The 26,717-nt window shown below is 47.5% G+C and overlaps 1 protein-coding gene across 5 annotated transcripts in view; it reads right to left on the reverse strand.

The window, feature by feature from the left end:
* Calx (sodium/calcium exchanger 3) overlaps positions 1–26,717 on the reverse strand; it is a 322,106-nt gene that overhangs the window by 98,502 nt on the left and 196,887 nt on the right. For all 5 annotated transcript variants that reach the window (XM_075699210.1, XM_075699207.1, XM_075699211.1 and 2 more), the window contains 4 exons: positions 7,979–9,185; positions 6,970–7,303; positions 5,456–5,695; positions 3,783–3,949 (listed from right to left, as the gene is read on the reverse strand). In XM_075699210.1, coding sequence (XP_075555325.1) covers positions 3,783–3,949; positions 5,456–5,695; positions 6,970–7,303; positions 7,979–9,051 — 1,814 coding nt within the window. In that variant the 5' untranslated portion in view covers positions 9,052–9,185. The remainder of the gene's footprint in view (positions 1–3,782; positions 3,950–5,455; positions 5,696–6,969; positions 7,304–7,978; positions 9,186–26,717) is intronic.

Consider the following 26,717-nt stretch of genomic DNA (forward strand, 5'->3'; position numbering starts at 1 on the left):
TTGCGCTTTTCTTTCCAGCACTATAATTTAGGCACGGTCCTGGTGGTGAAGTGACCACTTGTATAGTGATGGCGTGTCAGCTTGTCGATGCCTCTCGCCGCGTTATGAGAACAGGCACGACGCTTCTTGAACAGAATCACCTATACGCATAAATTAAATGGAAATTAACGTACACTCATAGAATATAATGTTTCGCCATAAACATTTCCTCGGCGCCGCGGGTCCAACGTATAGGTTGAATATAAAAAATACTTCATAACAGATTTTTAGGAGGAGTATCTCGAAACCGATGCTTGTCTCAGGGTTCTGAGTGCACACGCGTTAAACACCCAAATGCTTTATTGTCACAATTAAAAAAAAACCGCGCAGTAAGCATTCGAAAGTTGACAGAATGGTACATAACGAATTATTCAAATTAGTGCGCATTCACCAACTCACGTCCGCACCCACACGTAGAGCCGTTGCCCAAGGAGGGACGTTTTATCATAACGCAATGTAAGTAATAAGCGGGCTTTACCATATGCTTGAACCGCAATATTATACCGAGGCTCTCACGCCGATCAATTCATCGAACGCGCTAAGCAACCAGCGCGTGCGAACGAATCTCCCTCGACAGAATCCGTTACGGTATCTCCCAGTAAGCTCTCTCTCTCTCTCTCTCTCTTTTTTTTTTACGCTGCGACGCATGGCGCTGTGACGCCTGCGAAAGAGCGCACACGCGAAGCACGCGAACAAAGCGTTCGGGACAAACAAGACCAGAGAGATCGCTAGCGACCGGAGCGTTTCGAAACACAGGCGCATGACGCGATTTCACAGAGTGACAGAAAATATGACAAAGCTCGCAGTCGGAATAAAGATTCAAACAGGAATTGGGGATTCGCGTGTCCCTCCAGCCTGCGGAAATTCGTCGACCATGCGCGCTCGCCCAAAGGGGCGTCGCGTCACTTGGCGTCATAGCGCCAGTCTGGGCGCGTATAGCCAACACAAGCCATGGCGCGTTCCGGTCGAAACCAAAAAAAACAAAGAAACAAAAAAAATGCGAAGTTGGGAGTTTTGCCGGAGTTCGGAAACGTCTTTGTCACCCGACTATGGACTGAGTCAACGCCGCGTTACGTCCGATGGGTGCCGTGCTGCCAAGAGAACAACGAACTGTGCAAGAACGAAAGCGAAGAAACGCAAAAGATAAACGAAGAAGCGATGCTTCGCGTCGCTCAATCGTCGAAAGAGCTGTTTGCCTCGAACGAGATCAGAAATGCGTCCCGTCGTCGTTGCGCACGCTCTGCTATGTCCTGCAAAATGGTTCGACGAGCACGGTTCTTTTCCTTTTTTCTAAAGAAAATGTCCTTCTCGGAACGAACTAGACGCTACTGCAATATTTATTCAGTTCACTCGAATTGTAAACGTCGCTCTCCTTTATACGCTGGCCCATTCCTGACAGGCGAGACCTCTGGTCGCCTCTGTTGTATACTTTTGTGAATTGAGCTTTACGTTTGCAAATTTCCTGCTGCAGCAAACGGTTGCGGTATGTTCGCTATATGTTGCTAAAAATATCGAGACACGTACGCATCAGGAAGTATTCTTGAAAAGTCGGGGACGAGCTTTGGGTCTCGAATTTCGCCGTCGAAGATAGAGAGAGACTGTTTTCGCTTTTGTTTTTTGTCGATTCACGCAAGGATCGTTTACGAGACGCAAGTGCCGCAGCGTGTAGTAACGAGATCGTGGTTCTCCTGTGCAAATCAGGCGAGAAACTGACGTCAGCGCTTCGGGATCTTTACGAACGAAACGACGCATTCCGCGATCATAAACCCCCGAGTGCGGAGCATTGGGAGAGCCGGCGCGTCAGCTGCGAACTCGCCGTAAAGAAGGATGGTGGAGCACGCTAGGGACGCGGCCAAACTCAGTGGAGCCCTGGACTGAGCGACCACCCTTGCTGAAGAGGCTTCCCTTCGACGAGAAGACAGCGTGAAGAAGAGAAGACCTCGATCCGCGAGAATTCCATTTTATAATTCAATAAATCTTTTTCTCTCTCCCTCTCTCTTAAGAGCGCCAGTAGAAGCGTTCGCGATTTCAACCGTCACGTTCCGAAAACGAGGCGAATCATTTCGTTTTCTCGCGGGTGTTTTGCCTCTAACGAGGAGCTCAAATATCACCGCGTCATCGCAGATCACTGAAGATTACCATTTAGGAACGTTTGGGAATTGAATGACTCTGCCCGCGCAGAGGCGTTCATGCAAATGTCTCAGATATCCGAGTTATGCGCTCGGTACACTCCTCGAGTCTCATTTCAATTAACCGCCCATTCGGAGCGATACTCTCAATCAGCCTTTTGCTGATGTTGCGCGCCTTTCAAATGAACAGAGTTTTACGTTCAACCTGGTCCAGTATGGGAACGAGATTTTGGTGATTATTCCAACTTTAAATTGAGGGAAAAAATGTCCTTCCACATTAACCGGCCGATCTCGACCGATAATTCACTTTCATAAACCATCCCGCCGTCCATAATGATCTATTCGCTTGGTTAAGAAGACTACCCAGATTTCAGATTTCAACAGCGAGTTGATCAGCCGCCCGACCGTACGAATACGAATTTTTAGGCTACAACTGATGTCATGATTGCGAGCTCACTGTATAGACCGTTGAATATATATTCTTCTGCCCTTCCTCCCCACCTGAGCGCATTTACGATTTGGTAACGTTATGCCCTAGGCCAACGAGTGCGACAAATTACAATAGATAGACTGTCTTAAACAAGCGAAACCGAACAAAAGGAATGGCCAATTTTTAAAGCATTATCTATGTATTCGTTGGCACTGTAGGTCTCGCCGAACACTGTGCCTAGTTAATTCTTCAGCTAACGTGTCCTTTCCTCGCCGTTCCAGCGCTTACTAGAATGCCAAAGGGCTTTCTCTAATGAATTGAGTAAAAAGCTTACTGTGGCCGTGACCAATAACTGTCTCTAGCACTGACACACTATTGCCTCTTCTAGCGTTTAAACATAGAGGCTGGTGCATCCCTGACCCGGCCATTTCCGGTGAAGCAGCGTGCTTTATCTATTTGGCTAGAAACAAAACGGGAAACCTCGTTATAGTTTGCCGAAATAAGACCCTTCAGCGTCTATATCGCCTTCAGCGTCTGTATCGCAGTACTACCAAGGAGGTTTTTTGTAAAACCTCCTTGAGTACCACAAGTATTTTACCGCCCGCCAACTGACGTTTCTACGACAGGAGGACCGAATGTGGAGCCCCCGGTACAATGAACGACTCAGGCGTGAGGATTTTTGTTGACAAATGTTTCCATATCTGCGCTTGCCAGCGCTTTCTTACGGCGTAGCTGTATCAGACATTAAGCTGATAAGAACAGATACTACACTTTGACCCGCGCCAGCCATATCTATGTTCGCACCGCCCTCTCGTTGTCGGCGTTCCAAGCGCTTGCGTATCTCCTTTGCTTTCCTTCCGCTCTCCCGTGGTGGCGGTCCCGTCGAAATGTCACGCGCGTCTAGTTTCCTCCGGCTCCTCGGGGCGGCGCTGGCGCCGTCCACGCGAATGTTTATAAAAATCACGGTAAATGAATTCGTACCTTTGTTCAAAATTATGCGTCACCTCCATGTCGTGTGCTATAAACAGCTTCGCTGGTCACCCATCTTCACGCAGTGAAATGGCTCATTTTCTTGTCCTTTTTTTCTTTTTTGTACGCTAGAGTCATATTTGGTAATCCCCGGATTCCGGGGCAGCTTTTAACAGTCGCCTATACAGGCTGCATGCATGGGCGCATTCACGCACCTGGTTTCGTTGTTCTCAAAGACGAGTGTTCCCTCGCAGGGCTCGAAGTCCTTGTTCACTTTGGCCGTGCCTTCGATCGCCTTGTACGGCAGAAAAACGCGGCCGCGGGCTCCGCTGAACCGGTTCACCTTGATGTGGTACTCGCCCACGGCCTCGCTTATCTCCACCTGCGCAACAAGGCACGCAGACAGCCACGTCTTATCAAAAGGGCCAACCCGCGCAGCACTCAAATATCGGGAGATTAGGATAGCCCAATAATCCATATATTACACTTCACTGAGGGTATCGCTAGGCGGGCTACAGCGTAGCATTCACGTCAGAGTCCACATTTTTTTTTTTAGGCTGTTTCAGCTCCGACACATATTCGAATGACTCGCGTAGTGCGGCTAAAGGTCTTGTTTCGAGAGCCCGACGGACACGATTTCGCAGTGACATACCTTATATAGGTCACGTGCCCTGGCTTTTTGAAACAGCTGTACGCATCGGAGTAATTGTTCCGCTAAATGTCCTAGATTGGCCTTGCGAAAAGCTACAGCAAATCTTCGCTTCAAATTTTAAAAATTCCGGCAGTTATCGCCATCGTTTATGCTGTAAATATCATGGGCTTGACTCCTCCTCCGCTTACAATTTAGAAGCACTTTTCCTGCTCTCCTCAGATGTTCCTGTTGCCATGTTGTTGCTTCCAATTTCAGTGCACACAGGTGCGTCTTCGGTGCTATCTTATTGTTTATTTCTTTTTGCGTTGTTAAACGCGAAATTCTGCAAGCAAAAATGTGACACACAAGAGACGCCCAAGGCGACGATACGCACATCTGCAAGCCCGAAATATGACTCACTATGGTAAGTAAGACGGCAGGCGAGACGTCACACAGACTCGCGTACATCTCGGAGGCTCATATGACACAGAGGAGGCTTCAGACAAGAGGATTCACGATCAAGTGCAACTATGTATAGATCAAAATTGCGTTAACTCTCGCACTCGCGTTTAGAGTAAGCGTGGTTAATCTCGTCCTCGGTCACCGTCTGTCGGCGCGGCACTCGCGGCAACTACGGGTGTGATCACGTGCCAGGTCACGACAAAGCCATTGTCAGTAGCCCTGGCAGCCAACCACGTGACAGGGAACAAGCTTTTTCGTTCCGCCTGTTCCCGTAGTTCCCGGCAAAATACGATAGCCGCCTACAAAAGCTGAAAATGCTGGTCTATAACTTGCAAACCCTAAGCAAAGGACAAGCACCGCATGGTCGACGATGATCGCACTGGTGTAAACATGTTTTTAAGTCGGCATCGGTACCTTTGGTTGTTGTGTGCACGTGTTTTTGAATACTTGACTGTGGCACGTACTACACCTGCGGTCATAATTTAATAATCTTAATACGTGTTTTTAAGCCTTTCCAATAACTTGTGTGCTGTTACATTTATTTGTTGTCTGTTCATTCTAGTTACTGCATAACGTACCTTTCGCATACTAAGCCCAAGTATCCTACCAATCGCTGTGTTTATTTTTTCAACCTTATTACTTTCGTCGAGTGACGAGGTCCCGCCGAGAGTTCTCGAACTTCTGGACCTCCCGCTGTAATAATAATAATACTGTTACTGTATCTCTGTAATAAGCGACTCGGAATGAGAAGCTCGCATTTTTTTAAACTCTCGTCGCCGTGTACCCGCGTCGCACCTGGCTCTCGGGCAGGCTGAAGACGCCGCTGTGGTCGTCGTCCAGGATCATGACGGTGCAGACAGAGGGCGTGTCCAGCTTCACTGGCGGCCTGCCTGCGCCCGTCGTGAGTCCCGGAGGCTGCGGCTGTCCCGGCGAGCCGTTCATGGCGGCGCCGCTGCCGCCGCTGCCCAGGTACCGCGGGTTGGAGAGGCGCACGTAGAAGTGCTCGTCCTCCTCGAACACGTCGTCGTCGATCACCTGGACCGGCACGGTTGGAGAGGCTGTACAGACTGACAGGGTTGGCCGAGAGCTTTTTACACACAAACACAGACAATGACGACCACGAGCCTTGGGGAGACATATTGTAGACGGGACGATTAAAGAGGCTACAGGCTGACAGGGTTGGCCGGCAGCTTTTACACGCCCACACACTGACGACTTGGTGAGACGTTTTGTACGCGACGCTGTCGTGCTTCGAAAATCGATCCGTTCGGAAATTTGTCGCGAGCTACCGCTTTATGTACATAAAAAAGAAATCACTCCGATTTGGGGAAACTGTATGCGCGAAGAAATAAATGCCGGTGATTCAGAACGACACTGTAGACGGCAGCGCGTTTGGATAAAGGTTGACGTGCATTTGTGGGAGAACGTCGTATCGTCACTCACGACAAAAACGGGGTGCCTGCGAAGTAGGTTTCGCGTACCGCTACTTCGTTTCGTTTATTTATTTCTGCCTTAAGGACACAGAGGGCATTACAGAAGGAGGGCGTACATGCATGTAATACCCAAGTATTTGAGCAAAAAGAAAAGAAAAAAGAAGAATAAGACGGAACAACCGGCTGACATATTAACTGTTCGCCTCAACATTCGAGGTGAAACGTACTCATTAGCCCGCCACACGCTGTCGCATCTCAACTCGTTTCATAGTAAATGAAATGAGTTTTGTAAGAAAACTACAGGAAACATTCGTCTTGCGGTTTCACATGAGCATCCTAATCTGTGTATGAAAGTACGGCATTTGAGCGAACAACTGGTTATTTTTTTCAGGTTCCCAAAGCAGATAATGGTAATACGAAATGTCTTTGAAAGCCGTTAATCACGTGGGTTTGTTCGGGTCTCGCGAGAATCTATAAGCTTTCGGCATCCTCTCGCTTTAACACATATGTCCTACCTATATCGGTTTTAACTATTTCAGTTTCGCAAGGACCTTACCGGTCATTAGTATTTGTCGCCTAAGGTAAACGAAAACAAGGGAATTGAGACATAGAGTTACTATTTCATTTGGAAACGCATTGCCACAGGACAGTACAGAGACCGGTACTTTCGGTCGGAGGATGACGGCATCCACTTGGTGGCCAAAGGCACGTGGCCACAAACAGCAGAGTAAAAAAAAAAAAAGCACCAACGACTACCACAAAAATGTTCAACTCCAGTACACACACACACACAAAAAGAAAGAATAGGACACACGGCCCCTGAGGCAACAACGCTCCCCCCCCTCCCTTGCCTATTACCCCCCTCCCCCCACCGACCTTGATGATGATCTGCTTCTGGGTTTCCCCAGGGCGGAAGACGAGCGTGCCTTCGACGGGCACGTAGTCGGATTCGGCGTTGGCGGTGCCGTCCTCGGTGTTGTAGTCGACGCACACGGTGCTCTGCGGGTCACCGCCCTCGCGCGCCACCGTGACGGCAAACTCGCCGACGTTCTCGAACACCGTGTAGTGACCCGGGTCGAAGAACAGCCGCACGTACTCCTCCTCGATCTTCTCCTCCTTGCCTTCGTCCTTGGCTCCGGCGTCGCCGCGGAGGTCCGCCTTGCGCCGGATCAAGTTGCCGGCGCCCATGAGTTTGCGGGTCGCCTGGATCCTGCGAGCACGTGACAGCAGGAGCGCGGATCAGTCGGTGGACTTCCGGGGGAAGCACAAGGGTAAGGGCATCGAGACGACAGGCGAGACAAGTGAGACACCCTTGGAAAGGGTACTGAGTACTCCTAGCATCGCATTCTGCCAGTACCATGCCTAAGAAGCCGGAAGATATTTATTACGCTTGAGGAGAAGCCTAGGACCACGCAACGATTGATGGAATGCAAAATCATAAGCGTAACGTTAAGACATGGGAAGAAAGCGGTATGTGGATTTGAGTGTAAGTGGTTCTAGCCGATATTCTAGTTGAAGAGGACTCAACAGGTGTTTGACAGTCTGTGTGAAGTTTCCTGCACAATGACGTGTGGTTTCTGACCTGCTGGGGCAACCTTTCTTTTTCAGTCAAATGATAGGGATTTGACTAGCCTTGACTGTTTAGATTATTATTAAAAGTTAGAGCTAACCGTTTCCAAGTTCACAACATCGCTAGTAGAACACTCAATAAGAAGGGCACGGGCAAATAAACTATACAGGCGACGTACGTTCTGTTCATTTGCTCACGACCATCCTGTTGCATGCTGTGCCAGGAAGTCGTCTTAAAACCTATTCAACCAAGCTTACACATTGCTCAACGGTTTCCAGTGAACAAGGGGAAGGAAAGAAACATAGGTCTGCGTACCTGTAGTAAGCCCTGCTCTTGGGACAGCGGGCAATGATCTCGTCTCTGGCCATACTCTCGAGCTCGTCCATGGAGGCGTCCGGGTTCTTGTGACGCAGCTCGCGCAAGATCTGTGTGTACTCCTTGCGGTGCTCCTCGAACTCCTTGGCCTGGGCGCTCTGCTCCTCGCCGAAGAGGCGCACGGTGCCGGCGCCCAGAATGCCGTCGGCGAGCCGCTCCTTGTTGGGGCCCATCTCGACGTCCTCCCCTTCGCTGCCGACGATGACGCCGCGCTTGGTGACCCTGTACTTCTTGGAGAGGTACTTGTAGATCAGCAGCCTCCGGTCGGCGATGTAGGCGGTGAGCACCGTGGCCGGAAAGAACATGAAGGTGACGGCGCCCTCCCACACCTCGATGACGCCCCACGACGAGTAGGTGATGATGATGTAGAGCCAGATGTAGGCGAACACGCTCCACGTCATGGTGACGAAGAACACGCGCAGGTGCTTGATGCGTCGCACCTCGTTGGGCGGGATGGAGTACACGCAGATGGCGATGATGACAAACATGTTGAACGCGGCGCTGCCCACGATGGTGCCGGGTCCCAGGTCGCCGGCCTCGAAGTTCTGCGCGTAGATCTCGATCACGGACAGCAGGATCTCGGGCGCCGACGAGCCGAGCGCCATGAGGGTCAGGTTGGACACAGTCTCGTTCCAGACGCGCACGCTGATGGTCTGCGTCTCGCCGTTGGGCTTCTTGATGGTCACCTCCTTCTCCTTGGACGTGATCACCTCGATGGCGGCCATGAAGCGGTCGGCGATGATGGAGATGCCGATGAACATGTAGGCCAGCGCCAGGAAGTAGACTAGGCCGCGGGCGACCACGTCGCCCGTGCTTAGGTTCTCCTGGGGCATCCAGACCGGAAGGATGAGTCCGTCCTTGCACTGCGGGCCCTGAGTGTCGTTCCCGCTTCCGCCTCCGCCGTCGCTGACCTCGCTGGTGGCGCCGGCGGTGCCGAAGGCGCGCGATGACAGCAAGAGCAGTGCTAGGGACGCCAGCATTGTATTTCCAGGCCGTAACATTGGACTCGCCATTCCGCACTGTAGTCGCTGCGCACGGTAGCGCGGTTATAAGGGGGTGCGCAGTTGCTGGAGAATCGAGCGCGGCGGTTGCACGCGAGGCTAGGAAAGGCTTCCCAGGCCCGAGGTGCCTTTCAGGGGCATTCCACCTGAACCAACAAAGAGGGAGAGAGAGAGAGAGAGAGAGAGAGAGAGAATGGTATCAAATTAGAGTAATGATCTTCCGATCTGTGCAAAACGTCTCGCGGAAGAATACAGTTGGGCTCATTGAATATTAGTTCTCGAGGAGCACATGTAGTTAACTATTTATTTTATGCGCCACGAAGCATATTTGCGGAGCCACACAATCAAGAAAGCCAGTGACCCCAAATTTTCGTTTAGAACAAATTTGCAATATCTTGTAAAGCTTTAGCTCAATTTGTGATAATTTTTCAATGCTGCCGTGGTTGTTTGCTCAGTTTCGACTGGTTACAAATTGGTTTCTCGTTTCTGCTTAAAACAACTTCCTGCGAGACTTTGATGCGACACAGGCCTTGTCAAGGATCTCTAAGGCTTTCGCGCTCATGCACTCACACAGCACTATTGTTCATTGTTGCGTCGCAATAAAGCTGACGAGAGTTTATTTCCTCGCACGGCTTTGAAGAAATCGGAAGACGTCCGTGCTCGTAACACCTTCGGGCGAGCGAGTTTTAAGCATTTGCCACCGAGAGTGGCCATTTGATCGCGATAAAAGCCGGCACGCGCTCCATGGCCCGGCCATCAAAGTACAACGTAGTTGTAGACAGCAAGCAGGATAATAAGATGCTCAGGCTAACAAGCAATTCTATATAGTATGAGCGCAAAACCACATAGAGGTCTCCAGAGAGTGCGCTATTAGCCAAGGCAGTGGTTGGGGAATACCACTTTTAATGAGCGGTTTCGCGCAACTTCGCGCAAGGTGACGCTACTGCAGTCGCATCATCAGCCTCATTCGAATCTATGCAAGCCGATACAGCCGTGACTTATGAGCCCCGATCTCGGAGGGCAAACGCACGTCACGTTGTGTGCGCCAGTACTCTCGGAAGAAGGCCAAGGAGACCGAGAATCGGACGGCGGTTCTTTTTGGTCTTGTTCCCATACAGTTTAGGCCAACGGCTTTGCGAAGACAAGAATCGAAGCCAAAGACGATGCAGGATACCTAGCTGGCCAAACATCATCATCATCATCAGCCTGGTTACGCCCACTGCAGGGCAAAGGCCTCTCCCATACTTCTCCAACAACCCCGGTCATGTACTAATTGTGGCCATGCCGTCCCTGCAAACTTCTTAATCTCATCCGCCCACCTAACTTTCTGCCGCCCCCTGCTACGCTTCCCTTCCCTTGGGATCCAGTCCGTAACCCTTAATGACCATCGGTTATCTTCCCTCCTCATTACATGTCCTGCCCATGCCCATTTCTTTTTCTTGATTTCAACTAAGATGTCATTAACTCGCGTTTGTTCCCTCACCCAATCTGCTCCTTTCTTATCCCTTAACGTTACACCTATCATTCTTCTTTCCATAGCTCGTTGTGTCGTCCTCAATTTGAGTAGAACCCTTTTCGTAAGCCTCCAGGTTTCTGCCCCGTAGGTGAGTACTGGTAAGACACAGCTATTATATACTTTTCTCTTGGCCAAACAAGACGACGGCTAAGAAATTTTCCCTGATAAGCTCACTGGGAAGTTCTCCCGCGAACGAGAACAGTAGCCCTCTTTCTTTGCACATAAAGTTTGCCACGTCGCGTTTCACTTACCTTCACACGTGGAAATTGTTAAAATATGGCTATAATAATTGTTATTTTTCTTCTTTGCGCGCGTAGGCATGATGTGGCGCCAAGTCACAGGAATACCTTTCACATGCGCATTCCGATACGTCATTTCGAAGCTGTCCTCTCAGCCGCTAAAGTAGACTGACTTGAATGCAGCCCACAACATGGACACACTCATACAGCACGAACATGTTTAAAAGAAAGCCGTAGCCATGTCAACCTTGAGCCATGCATGTAAAGAGCCCTCCCTCATTCATAGCCTAAGGTAGCAGTGTACAGAAATCGCACCTAACTGTTGATATTTTCTTCTCTACCATAGCGTCAATTAAAGCTTTATTACTACGCGAACGCTGTTAAGAAGCTTCGTGACCTCAGAGTGCAACGTTCTTAATCTGGCGAAAACGCGCGAAAAAGCCTTAAATAAGGTGAAGCCGCTTTCGCGTGTTCTAAACGAAGGCAAAGAACTCTCCTATACGCTGACGGCGGCATAAATGTCTGCGGACTTCGACGAACAAACGCATGATTCTTCCTTCGCCCTTCAACGAAGAACATAAAATATAACTCTCTTTAGCTTCTCCACCCCCATTTACGGGCGTCTCGCCCACTTACACGCAGTTTCTGGGAAAGTTGTCGCCTTTAGCCTACTCCGCTAAAAACCAACAGTCGTCACTTCCAAGTGCCCATATTTGATCTCTGGTCCGGGACGGCTTCTAATCCACATTAAAGCGGCGCTCGGCAACGTTAACACGCATTTACGGACTCGTAGCAGGCAAGTGTGACTTGGGACATTAATCTCTCCTCCTCCCCCTCCTCGCTCAACGGAATCCCACGAACGAGCCTGGTTTAAGGGGGCCTTGAGTGCGCATTCCGTGGGTTTTGGTAAGTGGGGCAGTACTCCGTGCGCGGTGGCGCGGTGACCTTCCGAAAGCAGCCTTTTAAGCCAGAGCAACGTGCTGGCTAATGCAACGGCTCTCTCGCACTGGTACAGGGCGGCGACAGCGGCCCGCCTTTAAAGGGACGGTAAAACAAAAAAAAAGGACTAATAGAGCTGCATTAGTGTATAACTCGCCGGCAATACCAGAAAAGTCACGCTTATCGTTAGAGCGGGCTTGAGAAGTCGGAAACGACGTTTAAGCGTCGGAAGGGTGGCGAAGCCCCCTACATTCTCGTCGCAATTTCAAGAATATACGTGCATATTTTTGGGAAATAAATACCGATATCAATAATACCGATGCATGTTTCAGCACCAGCTAACCGCGACGTCATAGATTTTGAAGGAGTCTTCTTGAGTCTATTATATATATATATATCATAAGAAGCCAACAAACACCGACACCAAGGACAACATAGGGGAAATTACTTGTGCTTAATAAATGAAATAAACAAACGATAAATTAACGGAAATTAAAGTGGACGAAAAAACAACTTGCCGCAGGTGGAAACCGAACCCACAACCTTCGCATTTCACGAATGTTTTTTGTTGTGGGTTCGGTTCCCACCTGCGGCAAGTTGTTTTTTCGTCCACTTTATTTTCCATTAATTTATCGTTTCTTTATTTCATTTATTAAGCACAAGTAATTTCCCCTATGTTGTCCTTGGTGTCAGTGTTTGCTGGCTTCCTATGATATGACTAATAAAAATCGGGACCCTCGGTTAGCCCCCTCTCTTCTCGTTTATATTATATATATGTATACATGAGAAAATTGTCTTGAAATCTGTGACGTCCCCATTACGTGCCGGCTCTAGGATAAGCTCGCGCAACATACAGATCGTAAGGTGAAACAACACGACCACTACGGATAACTTTGACCTTCATTATTTTTTTTTGTAGTACTCAACAGCATTAACGCAAGTAAGTAAACTACTTATGTGTTCCTTTGTTGCCGCGCTTTAATTCTTCGTATCGTATCGTATTTCGTAATTTTCCGTAGCGTATCGTGCTTGTAAAACGTTACATGATACATAAGCGCGAGTTTCGTTGCAGGAGACAGTTTTTTTTGCACATGTTTTCCAAAACCACCTTAAACTGAAGTAGAAATGACACTGTCAAATCTGTTAAAGCCCATGAAGTGGTCTTCTGAGACTCTCTTTTCGTTCAGCTAGTGGAAAATGGTTAGTCGTTAGAAAAGGAAAGTCAATATCGCCTCCCTCAACTTTTTGCTTTTTCGCCTCATCCGTGGCGCCCTTATGTCAGTGTGACATCACGGATATCGTTATGTTTGTTGCCGCTTCTGGCACTTTCAGTTCTGAAGCACGTTCTCTCGGCATGCTTTCATACCGTGGAGTTACCTACAAAAATTACTGGAGGGTGCTTTGATGCCACGGTTGCTCAACTGCCATAGAAGTTATGTGCAATCAATCAATCAATCAATCAATCAATCAATCAATCAATCAATCAATCAATCAATCAATCAATCAGGCCTTTGTTCAAAACAAAGTACTCAACGTGCTTTATGGCATCAGTTTTAAAATTGCCAAAAACGGATACTTGACTGATCTTACCAGCCAAGACAAATGGCAGCAGGCCGTACAAAGACAATTTGACTAATAATCGATTTGACTGAAATATTCCTACATAGAGCCTATTGCGTTCTCGTGGCGTTATTTCCTACGCATATTCTTTAAAATTGTTCCAGCATTTATGTTTCTGAAAGCTTAAAGCTTCTGCTCTTGTGCATAACTATTTCGAATAGTCCCATTTACAATGATACATATCGTTAAAGACGATCAATTTAGAAAGTCACAAAGTTACTAAAGTCTGAAGGGCAATATTTACGCAAATCCACGTAGTTCATTCCAATTACATGCTGGCTGAACCACCATGCTTGTATCTTCTGTGGATACTAGCGCCAGAGTTAGCTGTAGTATATTTTGCAAAAACAATTTACAGCCATGATTCCTAGGACCCATGGATGCCATATAAACGTTCCCTTCTGAAGAGGGTAGAAGACTCGAACATTCTTTTAGTTCAAGGTCTTTGAAGGCGGTGTTCAAGGCGTGCTCACGTAAAAGAAGCTGAAAAATATAATTAAAAAAAAAAGCGTTGTGCAGAACATCTGACCCGGGTTTTGCTGCGATCATATATTACCCGGAAGCTTCCGTCTTTGGAGCAGAAATGATGGAAAGCTTAACAGCACCTGTAGTTTCAGAGTAGGCGGTGAACGTCAAATAAAAAAAAAAACACGTTGCGATTTGGAAAGCCCCCATCTCCTTAAAGAAAAGAAATGAAGAAAAGGAAAGAATGGAAAAAAAAATGATGGAGGAAAAGAAGGACAGACACAACAAATGTGCAAGAAAAGATTGGTATATCGGCGGGCTGACATTCCTCGCAGATAGATAGTGTGGAGAACAACGAATAAACTGTTTATTTGTTCTCGTCTTGGTTTGGCATCCACTGGTTGTTTTCTTTTTTTTTTCACAGGTCCCTCGGAAACGCAGCATATCGCAAAGCGTGCGTTCTGCTCATGGCGATCAAAAGAACTGGTGTGACCAATTTTCCTAAGCTGATCGAGAACTCCCCTGACTTATACTCTCGTGTACTGGACGTCGTACGATCCACGAGGGTGCCTGCGGGAAACCGGAGGCAAGAGCCCCTCATCATCATCAGCAGCAGCAGAATTACTCTATGTCCAGTGCCCAGCTGAGGCACCGCCCAGTGATAAATAGTCCTTCCTTTCATGCATCAGCTGATTACATCGTTTGCCAGCATATTTACTGATTTCATCATACCACTTAGTTCTCTGTCGTCCTCGACTTCCCTTCCCTTGGTACTCATTCTGCAACTCTAATAGAGCACCGGTTATATCTGGCTATGCAATATATGGCCTTCCCAGAGCCATATTTTAGTCTTGATGTCAACTAGAATATTAGCTATCCCCTCTTTCCTCTCTAATGCACGCTGTTGTCTTATTCACTCTTTGCCTATAATTTTTCGCTACATCGTTCGTGGCGGCGTGCTCAGCATTTCCTCAAACTTCATCGTTGACCTCCAAGTATGTGTCGCATACGTTGGCAGCGGTAAAACGCGATGATCGTACAGTTTCGTTTTCGAGCGGCAAACCGCTCTAAGAGCCCCGATAGTTCATAACAATGGTTCGGAAGGAGATGTTGTTGGAGCCAAAGCGACGGCAAGAGCCCTTGACATCGGGGCACGTTGTGTGAAGCGAATATGGATTTATCGATTGATTTATTGACAGAGTTGTGTTGTTGTTGCGACGGAAGCAGAGTCCCCTTGTCTTAACGTATGCTCCGGGACATTCCTTGTTTGACCAATGTCGTTCACTTCGTCTCAATCTTGCACTGAACTTCTGTTTTGTTTTCTTGATCATTTCCTTGGCATACCAAAGATAACATTCTTCAGCATAATCTTCCGCTCCAGGAACTCTCGTACACACAAGTCGAATTCAGAGCTATACTGCCGACGACAGAGACTGCAGGACTCGGCAAGGACGTGAACGGGATTTGCCGACGACGATGCGGTAGACGAGAGAATTAAGCTCGAACCCGGACGACTGTCCCTCGCGGGCCCAAAACTTTTTTCCACGCGACAGCAATCAGGCGGCGGTCGTGAAGATGTCAACGGCGAAGCCGTGATCCCCGATTTCCCCCGGAGGCTCAGCGAGCGCGCGTGGTGCAAGGAGAGACGGGATTGCAAACAATGGGTAGGGGGCGCTGCCGAATCAGTGTCAGGACGGCTCGGCCACGTCGTCCGCCTCGTCACAGAGGGTGTGGGCCACTCAAGGCGATTAGTTTTGGCTCCGCGCCGCACCCCTATGGAATCGACAAGCACCACGTCGTCGTCGCCACCATCGACACCTACCGGGAAAAAGCAGCATATACGCCATCGACCTTGACCGTTATCCAAGTGTCCATATACGTGTTTCCCGGGAGATTTTCCCTAAACGCAAAAGAAGACGCAATATAATTTGTGCCTCGAGTGTGCAACACGTATGTCCCTTGATCTGCCCCTCTTTTCTGCAATAGCAATCGGCGAAGTAGACGGTGAGTTTTCAGCGCCTTCTGCAAACGCGACACCATCCCAAGCAGACACCGCGAATGACGCAAAAGGTTGGGAATCAGAAGAACTTGAAACTGTGCAGTAGTTACAATGCAGTTCTGGTTCTACGTGTACAGAGGGTAAATCAGAAACAATAGCTTATTTCTATGGACATTTTAGCGCGAACGGAAGAAGGCATACGACACAAAGAGCGGTGCACGTCCTTCTGCCATTTTGTGTGTTTCGCATGCGCTGCACACTGTATGTGACGTCATACCAAACAGTCGATCGGTGCATCATACTTAGTATCTTTTTCCATGCTGTACTCACACATATGCTTGGCCAACGCTTTCCGATTCTGGGCCAAGGTCGGCCGACGAATATACCCACATCGCCAAAGCATGGTCAAAAATGCGGCCCGAGGTTGTGCCTAGATTAGTCCCGATTCATGCACTACTATATGGATGCAAATGGAAGCAGTCCGTCATGCCATATCGCACTCCTGGCTGACGTTGTGGGATATTGCTGGTTTGATATCGCCACCTAAATATTCTGGCGTCCCGAAATCTCCCACATGAAATTGCATGGGGCACTCTGGGCTTTCCAATCATACGGTATCAATACATACCTTCATGAAGACTTAACGCTCGCAAATACGACCAGCAATTTCTTTTTATTTTTGCACTGAGGTAGAGGGACGAAAACCAAGCCAGTGAGACAAAGAAAAGGCACTAAAAGCGAAACTATGCGGGAATTCACAAACGGTCACGCTACAATTGATTGTTGACATAGCCGCGCGTGGCCCAAATAACAATACAATGACACCCAACCACTTTCATTAGCATCGATTGTCCATTTTCGTACCACATATACCCAAACTAATTTCATTGTTATTCCAAGTAGATTATGTCAACGCTGAGAAAAATAAAAGAACCTCCGGTCATTGCAACCATCGCCCATTAAACGAAATGATCAAGAATGTCGCTTCCGTATGCCTGGACTCCGGCACTCTCAGTAATAAAACAGATGAAAGACCGGAGTGAGGTCTTTATGAGTATGAACACTAGTTACGTTTCCCATTCTCTCGCGCTAGGCACACGGGAAATCAGTCGCGTGATGTCTGACCTCGACCGGTCGCTTGAGGAGTTCGTTGGAATGGCGCAAAGGAAAAAAAGAAAAGAAAAGAAAGCGAGAAAGACGACTTCGGGAAAGATCTAACAGCTCGATTTTTTTTCCAGTGATGGATTGTTGCTAGCAGGCCCCTAGGAGTACCCTTACAGTCTAAACAATGGGGAGAAAACAAAATAAACAGATCCATCGGTCGTGCTGAATAATAAATGAGGTCGTGGCCAGTCGTGAGGAGAAAGTGCACAAAAGAAGGTAGACGACTCACTGCGAGGAAATCTGCGCTCTCGCAATGCAAGAAGGTAAAGGACAGACAGAGCCAGACCGACATAGCGCAAAATCCAGGACAAAAGGAAGAAAAAGGATGACCCCAAGAATACACACACGAGCTATACTACTGGCTCGAGCGGAAGGACACCGCATCAATAAAGCACGCTAACGGCGGGACGCGGGAGCGATTGACAGTTGGACGCCATATGTCCGGGAAACAGAGGGTTACGAGAGGGAGCAAAGAGTGAATGGCTGACAGTGTGGGTTAGGGGTGTAAACACGCTAGTAAACGTAAAGAGGAAACCGGGACGGGGGATCCAATGTCGGGAAGCCTGGCCTAACTCGATCTGCCGTGCCGGCAGGACGGCGAAGTAAACAGAGCGGCGCGAGACAGGCCACGGGCTTCTGCTTGCGAAGGAGCTGGCTGTCAGCTGTCTCGCCGACTCCGGAAACAACACAAGAGAGAGAGAGAGCGAAAAGAGAGAGGGGGGAGAACACGCAGATTCGAGAGGTATCGCGTTTCCGAGACTAAAACGTGCACTGCGCGTGCAAGAGGCGCGGTCAGAGGGGAATATAGCCCTGGGGCTTCCTTGCGGTGTTGATGGGCCGGAACAGGAGAAGTAAGTGGGAAAAAAAAACAAGATAACGAAAGATTTCAAAAGAAACTTGATGGAGGGTACGCTGCCGTTTTGACGTTCACTGGCGTACGCTGCCGCTAGTGTGCAGTGGCGTTCACTGTACAACGAGTGAGGGAACGAAAAAAAAACGATACGCGTAACATTGAGAGACAGGAAGAAAGCGGTGTAGACTCGAGAGCAAGCGGGGGTGGCCGATATTAGAGAGGACATTAAGAGGGGGGAAATGGAGCTGCGCGCACCACCTAATGCGTAGGGCAGATACCCGGTGGACCATTAGGGTTACATAAGGGGGGGGGGGGGGCAAGGAAAAGGAAGCGCAGCCGAGGACGGTAGGAGATTAGGTGAGGTGATGGAATTAGCGAAGTGACACGCATAAGATGCTTGTTAGGTGGCGCAAGACAGGGGTAATTGGAGATCGCTGGGAGAAGGTCTTCGTCTTGGAGTGGACATAAAGATGATGATGATAATGATCCTGATGACGACGACGACGAAGACGACGATGATGAGACTGCCGTTTGGACTAGCGAGTCCAAAGCGTTGCAGCAGCGCTAGCTTTATTATGCGTAGAGACTTCACTCCTTCACTCTATGGTTGGTTTTAGTGCCTGAAACAATATACGGTCCACGAAAGACGCCATAGCAGGGAGCACATGCTATCTTTGACCACTTATGGTTGTTTACGTGCACAGGAAGCGCGACACGAGATATCTTTTTTCGCATTTCTTTCTTATGACAACGTTGCCACCATTATAGGGCATCGAACCTGCGACGCTTTTTCTCGGTGGCAAAGCAATGTGTTACAATAGTGCACTGGGCTGCCCCGCTGGCTTGGAATAACTGACCTTTCTGCAGTCAACGGAACCTTTAAGTACGATACGTCTGTTGCTGGTGTATACAGTTTAATATTTCTGGCAAACGTTGGCAGTCCATTGCGAGTTTCTTCTTTTCTTTGTTTCTTTTTTTTTTGTACCCCACTTGCACTTGGGTATAGCCGTTAGAATCACTTTTTAAAGACGTGTTTTCGGAACAGTGTTGCCGACATCAAAAGTGCACATACAGTCAGACGTGGAGAGAGAATTAAAAGGATTTAAATAAACGCAATGTCAAGATTAGTCCTATATTGTCGCTCGCTGCTGCAAGTATCGCTTCTAATACCGATAAATGCCACCACTCTTATGTATTCAAGGCTCTTAGCAGTAAAAAAAAAAAAAAAAAAAAACTTCAGCAACTCTCGTTCTCGTTAACTCAAACAGCGAGCACCAATTACGGGCCACCAATTTCTCGATGCACTTTGCGATTGACATAATCTGAAGGATCGATCCTACGTGATCGATAGCTTAACAAAGTTCACCTAATGAACTAATGCCGTCATGCCGTTTCCGTATTGTCGTTGCCGTGATGTTCATGCGGCTATCATCATCTTTGTCGCGGCCGTAACTGTCGAGACATTATCGACATCATGCCGCCGTCGTCACTGCAGTGTTATGTTTGTCCCCATGCTGACGTCATTGTCCTTGCGGTCGTCGTGCTGTCCTCGACATACGACAGCTCCGGTTCTCTTACCGCTATTTTCTTCGTTAAAGTCCGTGTCCTGTTTACGTACCCTGCTTTAACCGAAACGTGAGGAGCAAGCTAACTAACGAACGAACGAATGAACGAATTAATTAATCCCCAAGCAAACAAATGAGAAAGAGAAGGAATGAATGAATGAAGAAATGAATTTATTAATGGCTGAATGAAGAAAGAAGCGAATGAATAGACGATTGAGAAAACGAATAAATGAGCGAATAAACACACGAACAAACGAATGAACCAACAAACAAACGACCAGCATCGGCTCGTTTTCTAACTCATAACTGCTCTTGGCAGTTAAGAAGGGGGGGGGGGGGGGGGGTAATGCGCACTTCTATACCGAAACGTGAAATAACGACAATAGGGCTCGAGTCCCACCCCACGTGACTCTATTCATTGGCACGTTCTTTCATACTGGTGAAACTGCCTTCCGCCCAGCAAACTGTTATCGCTCAGCGCAGTCGCAGCCCATCCGTACGGCGCGGTACTGTGGCACAGCATCCGCAAAAACAGAAACGACGGGGAAAAGAAAGAAATGGTTCCCCAGTTTCCCCTTGTGTGTTTAGAAAATAACGCGGAGCCACAATCTGCTGATATCCCGCAAATCAAAAACAAATCTTTTTTGTCCTTCCTCGCAAATCCGAGGCCTTAACTTTAGCGTTATTTTTCCCTCTTTCTCTCTTTCTTTTCTTCCATATTTTTTTTTTTTTACCATTTTGCCAGTTCCAACAATGCCGGCTGCCGCAGGCACTAATAGCGAAATAACTGCACTTCCTTCGCGGCATTCAATTCCCTCGCAAACAGCCGCTTGATAAAACATCAAAAGCTACGCTCCGCTGTACAAAGCGACGGGCCGTAATGCGATACGCTTTGAAAGCAAAACCGATGCCTGTGAATGGTTTACACGTTTGCTCACGCTGCTTCCAGGGTTAACTTAAAAATGCACAAGAACGCGTGCTACCGTAATGTTTCTTCGAAATAATTGAGCCCTGACGCGTTGTACCAGACAAGTAGTTAGCAATGCCAACAAAGAAAAAAAAAGAAAATCCCGAACGGAAAGAATTAAAACTTCAGCTGCAGGGAAGTTGTAAACATCGCTCGCTGAACGCCTTTCTTTCTTTTTTTTTTTTTTTTACGTATGACGTGTAGCCAAATCGGCTCGCAAACGAGTCGAGCGATATTTATTGTTGCAAGCTGCGAGATCGAAAAAGCGGAATAAAAGAAACTGAAAGAAAATTGAAAAAAAGAAAGACTCTGCAGTAAAACCAAAACAAAAGAGAGCCTGTCTCACGCTAAAGACAGAACAGCCGTTTTAACGTCCGTGTTTAAAACACCGACGGACGCGTTTTATACGTGTTTGTTTACACAGAACCGCCGCATAAATAACGCCTTCCCGCTCCCCCCTACCCTTCCAAGCCACCTTTATTCCTTCTTTACATCAAACGGGAGCTCCTAGGAACTAAAAAAAGAAAAGAAAAAAAAACTCAAACCTGCGACAGGCGTGAAGCGCCGGCGCTGAAGCCTGGAGCATTGCGAATGCACCAAATGCGATAGAACCTTTCGTTGATTTCTGCACGGCCTGACAATTGTACTGTTCCTCGGTAAGCTTTAATATCGAACTGTTCTTTTCAGCTGAATTAGTATGATTTCATTGCAACCTGCATTGGTTAATAACGCTTCAGTTACAAAGTTACACGGCGTCTATCGTGATTGCTGATTTACATGTTCGGGCACCTTGCAGTCGCATTCTGCGCGTCTTTTTTTTTTCTAACTTTTTATGAATTGTTGAACTGGGTTTAACGTACGACATTAACAGGAGGCCTTAGTTTAATATTCTGGGGGTTTACTTGCCAAAAACCGCGATATGATTACGAGGCCCGATGTATAGTGGGGGACTCGGAATTGGCTTCGAGCACCTGGGTTTCATTAACGGGAACCCAATGCAAGGTACACAGGCGCATTTTTTTCATTTTTCTTGAACGCTCACTTTTTTTTCAAGTTATTTGAATTCGTAATTATATTTCACTGCTGAAGCTTCTGTTCCCTAACTCTTGTTGATGCTGTCGTTATGGATGAATTTTTCTTCCAGTGCATCATAACCAATGGCTTGGCTGTTCATCGGCACTTCCAGAAATTAAGTAAATAATTAGGAGTAGCAACCCCCTTTCCCGCTTCTTGGCTCTCTCTTATTATGTGACTTCCGACCATAGCAAACTGGCAAGACGGGCTAGTTTGTCCAAGTTCATCGCAATTTATTTATTCATTTGTTTATTAATTTATTTATTTTTGAGGGGCGACAGCGGACACATGCAAAGAGGGGGAAAAAAAAACCAAAATATAAGAGGACAGCGCTTGAAAAACATCCACCGCAGTTGGACTTTAAAAAAAAAATCCATCGCGATAAGCCTCCTACGGAACACTGAAGATATATCCGATATATATATAAAAAACACTGAAGTCATACATATGACGCCTCTACTCGAAATCTTGTCGTTAAACCCAACCAAAACCGAAGGGTGAGGCAAGGCACACGTTGGACACCCCTCTTTTTTTTTTTTTTTTTTTGATAAGCTGCGAGCACGATGCGCGTACTGCAGCAGGAACAGGCCCCAGGGCATTTCGCCCCGAACGACGAGCCCGTTACGGCAGGAGTGAGAGGCCAGCCAATATCCGTTCCGTGCCGGGGGCAGCTGCTGCCAGATGCGGGCCGAACGTCAAAACAAACAGCTTCCACACCGAGATCGGCCTGCTAAACAAGCTGTCCGTAGTCCTCCGTCAACTCCCCCAGCGGCTCTTCGGAACCCTTCTCGAACAAATCCTTCCGCCCTGCCTGTCTCTCGCGATTGTCTCAAGGAGAGTGGCGAGAGGAATAAGTTAGAGAGAGAGAGAGGATGAGTGAAGGCGTAAGCCTGTCTTTCGCGATTGTCTGGAGGAGAGTGGCGAGAGAAACCAGAGAGAGAGAGAGAGAGAAGGAGGGAGGATGAGTGAATGCGTATGCCCGTCTCTCGCGATGGACAAGAGTGGCGAGAGGAATAAGATAGATAGATGGAGAGAGAGAGAGAGAGAGAGAGAGAGAGAGAGAGAGAGAGAGAGAGAGATAAGTGAAGGCGTAAGAACGTCCGGCTCGCCGATTCGAGGGCATGGAGCCAAGGACGCTTGCCGACTGCTGTTTGGGGCACCGGTGTATAGTGCCGACCACGTGACCCGGATTATTGCGGCACGCACATCGAGAAGGTGAAGATCGAGGTGCTCGGACGAGCGGCTTCTTTTGTTTAGCGTAGACGGCGGCGCGCGATCTCTCACTGTAAATAAGAACGCGCAGAGCGTACAGTGACGAGAGATTACCGTGCAGACAAGTGTGGTGTACGGCTGCATGCATACCTTCGACCGCCTCTCCTTCTTACCTTGAAGGAGCTGCCTTTACCTTGGGAGCTACCTGTCCAAACACATGGTAACGGAGGCGAGATAGCTTTGATCGGCAGCCATGGGAAATTATTTATTGACGCTTACTTTGTTTAATACGTAACCTTTGCATTTGCGAAATGTTTCCAACGAACTTTTATTCGTACACTCAACATGTTTTTTTTTTCTTCTAAACGCATGAAAAATGAAAAGAAAGAGATAAAATTGAGAACTACAATTCCTCAGTGAAGACAGGAGCGGATATCACAATAATGTGAACTGCCTCAACAAGGAAGTGGCAGGCAAAAAGAAACACAGATCAAGAAAGGAAGAATATATATATGTGTATATATATATATATATATATATATATATATATATATATATATATATTGTCACGTGGTGGTGACGTTGAAAGACAAAACTAACTTTTATTGGGCGAACCTGTGCCCACAAAAACAGGCTGCACTTATAACTCAACGATAGCGGCGAACAGGGTCGGCGATCGTCGAAAATCTGACCAGCGGGTGAAGCGCGTCGGCTTTTATACATCAGTCGTCGAATGTTCCAGAGAAATCGCTGGGACCCTCCACAAAGTTCTACATTATTCGCGTCGCGCACACATGCGATCAGATTACACAACGTCCGGTCAGAGACAGCGGATAGAAGCATCGATAACATTCCAGAAACTTCCGATACGTGCAGGCGCGTCCTGCGCTGTGCGATAAGATCTGTTAGGCGGTAAAACGTGTCGCCCGATAAAGACAAACAAGTACACGTGTCAATATATATAAGTGGGCTACCCTGCGCAGAGCTGTGGTGACCTGGGGCTGAATTCACGAACGTTTTCGATCGTAAGTTTGCTATAGGCATCCTTCATAATACCATGTCGAAGAGCACGTTTGGTTGGGTTTTGGCTCTCACAAACCGTATTAACGTAAGTACCATTAGTCAATACGGGTCCTGATATTTATTCTAAACATTTCCAAAGAAGTTCCTGCACTTACTGCTGCCTCGTTAACAGTCAAATCGTCTTTTTAAAAGATTGCGCATTGTTCGTTCAGGCATCTGGCATATTTGCTTGCGTGGTCTTACAAAAAAGAGAGAGAAAAAAAGAAGGAACTAAGAAACGTTGATTCTACTCGCATCTCACCATCATGAAGCAAGACGCTCCAGTTACCTCAGTGAGTGAAGCTTCCTAATGGCAACTAAAAGCCCGCGTGAATTAGGCGCACAGCAATATCAAGCGGCAAACGAACTAATTGCAATATTGCGGTGAAATGTGAATGAAATCAATCAAGTTGTAAACACTGTATTTTCCTTTAGATTTGGACGAAATAATCGCATGCAAGCTGTTAAAATAACAACCATGTGGTCCGCTGTAGATTCTTGTTGATAGATGCTGTTGAGAGGAATGTTTTCTTTTCTTGTTGTCTTTTGAGCATGATTTTCGCAATCGTAAATATAGCGCTCCAGTGTGGCAAATTTTTCGGCGTTTACGCGTTGGAACGCGTAACCGTGAGGATATTTCCGGCCTCCTGAAACTTTTTAGCGCAGCCTGAATAACGGTCTACTTATTTGTGTACACGAAAGAAAATAAGTTTGCATGGAACACAGCATTAGCGATAATCCAGAACGAAATTGTAGTCCGCATACTAATTTCCTCTTAACAATCGCAGCAAATAGTTTTTCCTTAACTGTATCCGTGAAATGTATTGGTGCTCCCTGCAAGGTTCGAGTGTACTGTGGTGAAGGTTCTCCGCGAAAAAGCAACGAAAAAAAAATAATATCGATCGCAGTCTATTTTGAAAGGGCAGAATTCTTCCTCTGCTGCTTCGCTTTTTGCGCTTGCTTTATGCGCTGCCGAGGTGGACCTGCCGAGGAACCCGCCCACGTGACACGCAGGGTGTGCGCGGTTAAAGTTAGAACTGGAGCCAGAGGAAAAGTCACGAAATGCACCGGCGCATAAGCCACACGCACACCTTGGCAGGAGGCGAGGAACGAGCAAGGGGGGATCATCGATTCTTTCTCCGTTTAATGACCGGGCGCCGACCACACGCGCATATTTCTCGCACTGAACTTAGCAAGTTCCTTTCCCATATTTCTTTCTTTCTGTTGAACTTTAGGTGCGTTTTCTCAGCGGCGACAATATCACGCTATGGAAGGAGGAGCAACTTCGATTAGCATGAAAATAACTGTACGCTATAGGTTGAAGTTAAGGGTGGTTTCATTATTTCGGTGCATTGTACAAAAGCAGTACTATCTTTATGTAAGGTTCCAAGCCGGACGAAGAAGCAGCCGTAGTACAGCTTTTATATATAGATGAAAAAAAAGACGAAGAATAAATAATGTTGGTGTACGAAGGAGGGCGTAGAAAACAATACTGGGATCATATCCAGCAAGTGAATGCAAACGCCTGCAATTAGCGCCCTAGAAGAATATTCTGGAAGCTGCGAGAATTGCGGATGGCTACGTTTCACGAACATAATTAGTTAATTTGCGTAAACATACGTAATAGTCTACGTTAATTATGTTTTGCGAAGACATCCTTGTGTGCTGCAGCTTAAGGTTTCCAGGAAGTGCGCCTAAAATTCTCTTGATCTTGTTCTCGTATATAGCATATTGTAGACTGTACTTTAACTGGATGTGACCTGCAAGCGAATGCGTTAAAATTTTAAGTTCATTATATTCTTGAACACCTGTAAGCTAATTGCTGTGCAGATAGCTAGTTTGCTATTTGTGCTAACTTGCTAATACACAACGACGTTCCGAATTATAACATGTTTTGTTTTAATATTCAGTCTTGTTTTGTTGTTGTTGTTGTTTTCTCATGTTTGGCTGCTTGTTCACAGCGGCTTATTTTTGATATGTATTGTTTGGCTAAGCGAGGAGGTGTAGCTGGCGTCACCCGCGATGCCAACCTCTGCTAAATACACATTTATAAATTTAAGAGAATCTCCCGAACTCGCTCGTCTTTCTGCCACTATGAACCGAGAAAGAATGTGCACAGAAATCTGTGTTGAGCGCTTCGCTTATCAGACGCCCCTCGTTGGCTGCCACTGTCCTGTATGTTATCCGTGTTGTTAGTGACCTGTGCGTTGTACTAAAAAAGAAAGAGACTAGGCGCGAGAGAGAACACAGGGAGACGAGTGCGAACGAGGAAATGATATCCTATAGACCACTATAGCCGCATTACCATCTGGAAGGCTTAGGTAGCAGCAGGAAGCAAGCGCAATACTGCAGAATGGTTCAAGGAGACACTGTTGACGCTATACAGACAATCACACGAAGAAGCCGACGACGAAGGCAGAGAAACGATGGGGAAGGCAATTGTTGTTTAAACGAAGCGCGGAAAAAAAAAACGAGGCGAAGGGAAATGAAACTGGACTATGACATACCGTGTTTATTCGAATACAGGTCGACCTGTAATTTTCGGATATGCTACCCAAAATGAGCTATCAACTTATATTCGCGAACAATGCTGGCACAAGCGCGGAGCTAACTGAGGCCCTGCGTCGCAGCGGCCTTAAAGCTTGCTTTAAAGACTGGCTTTACGGAACTCTACACGCCCGACCCATTCGACAGCACTGTGTGACGACGTGGTCTGGGTTGCCGAGGGCGCCGGCGAAAATGTCGACGAGGACAACTTCTCAGGCAGTGTCGACGATGATGCAGTATGTGGCATCCACTAGCGAGACTTATTTACACGGGTGTCACACGACGCACTTTTTATTGCGACCGAGCTCGATCCGGATCGAATTCCTCGGTCGCGATTGGCTTCTTCGCTCAATCTGCGAAAGGGAGCCAACCGCGGACGAGAATTTAGATCCAGGTCGGGTTGGATCGCGATCGAAAGTGTGCCGTGTGACACCGGTATCAGCAGCCCAATTTGCG

This window comes from Dermacentor variabilis, chromosome 7, assembly GCF_050947875.1.
Source record: "Dermacentor variabilis isolate Ectoservices chromosome 7, ASM5094787v1, whole genome shotgun sequence".
Lineage (NCBI taxonomy): Eukaryota > Metazoa > Arthropoda > Arachnida > Ixodida > Ixodidae > Dermacentor > Dermacentor variabilis.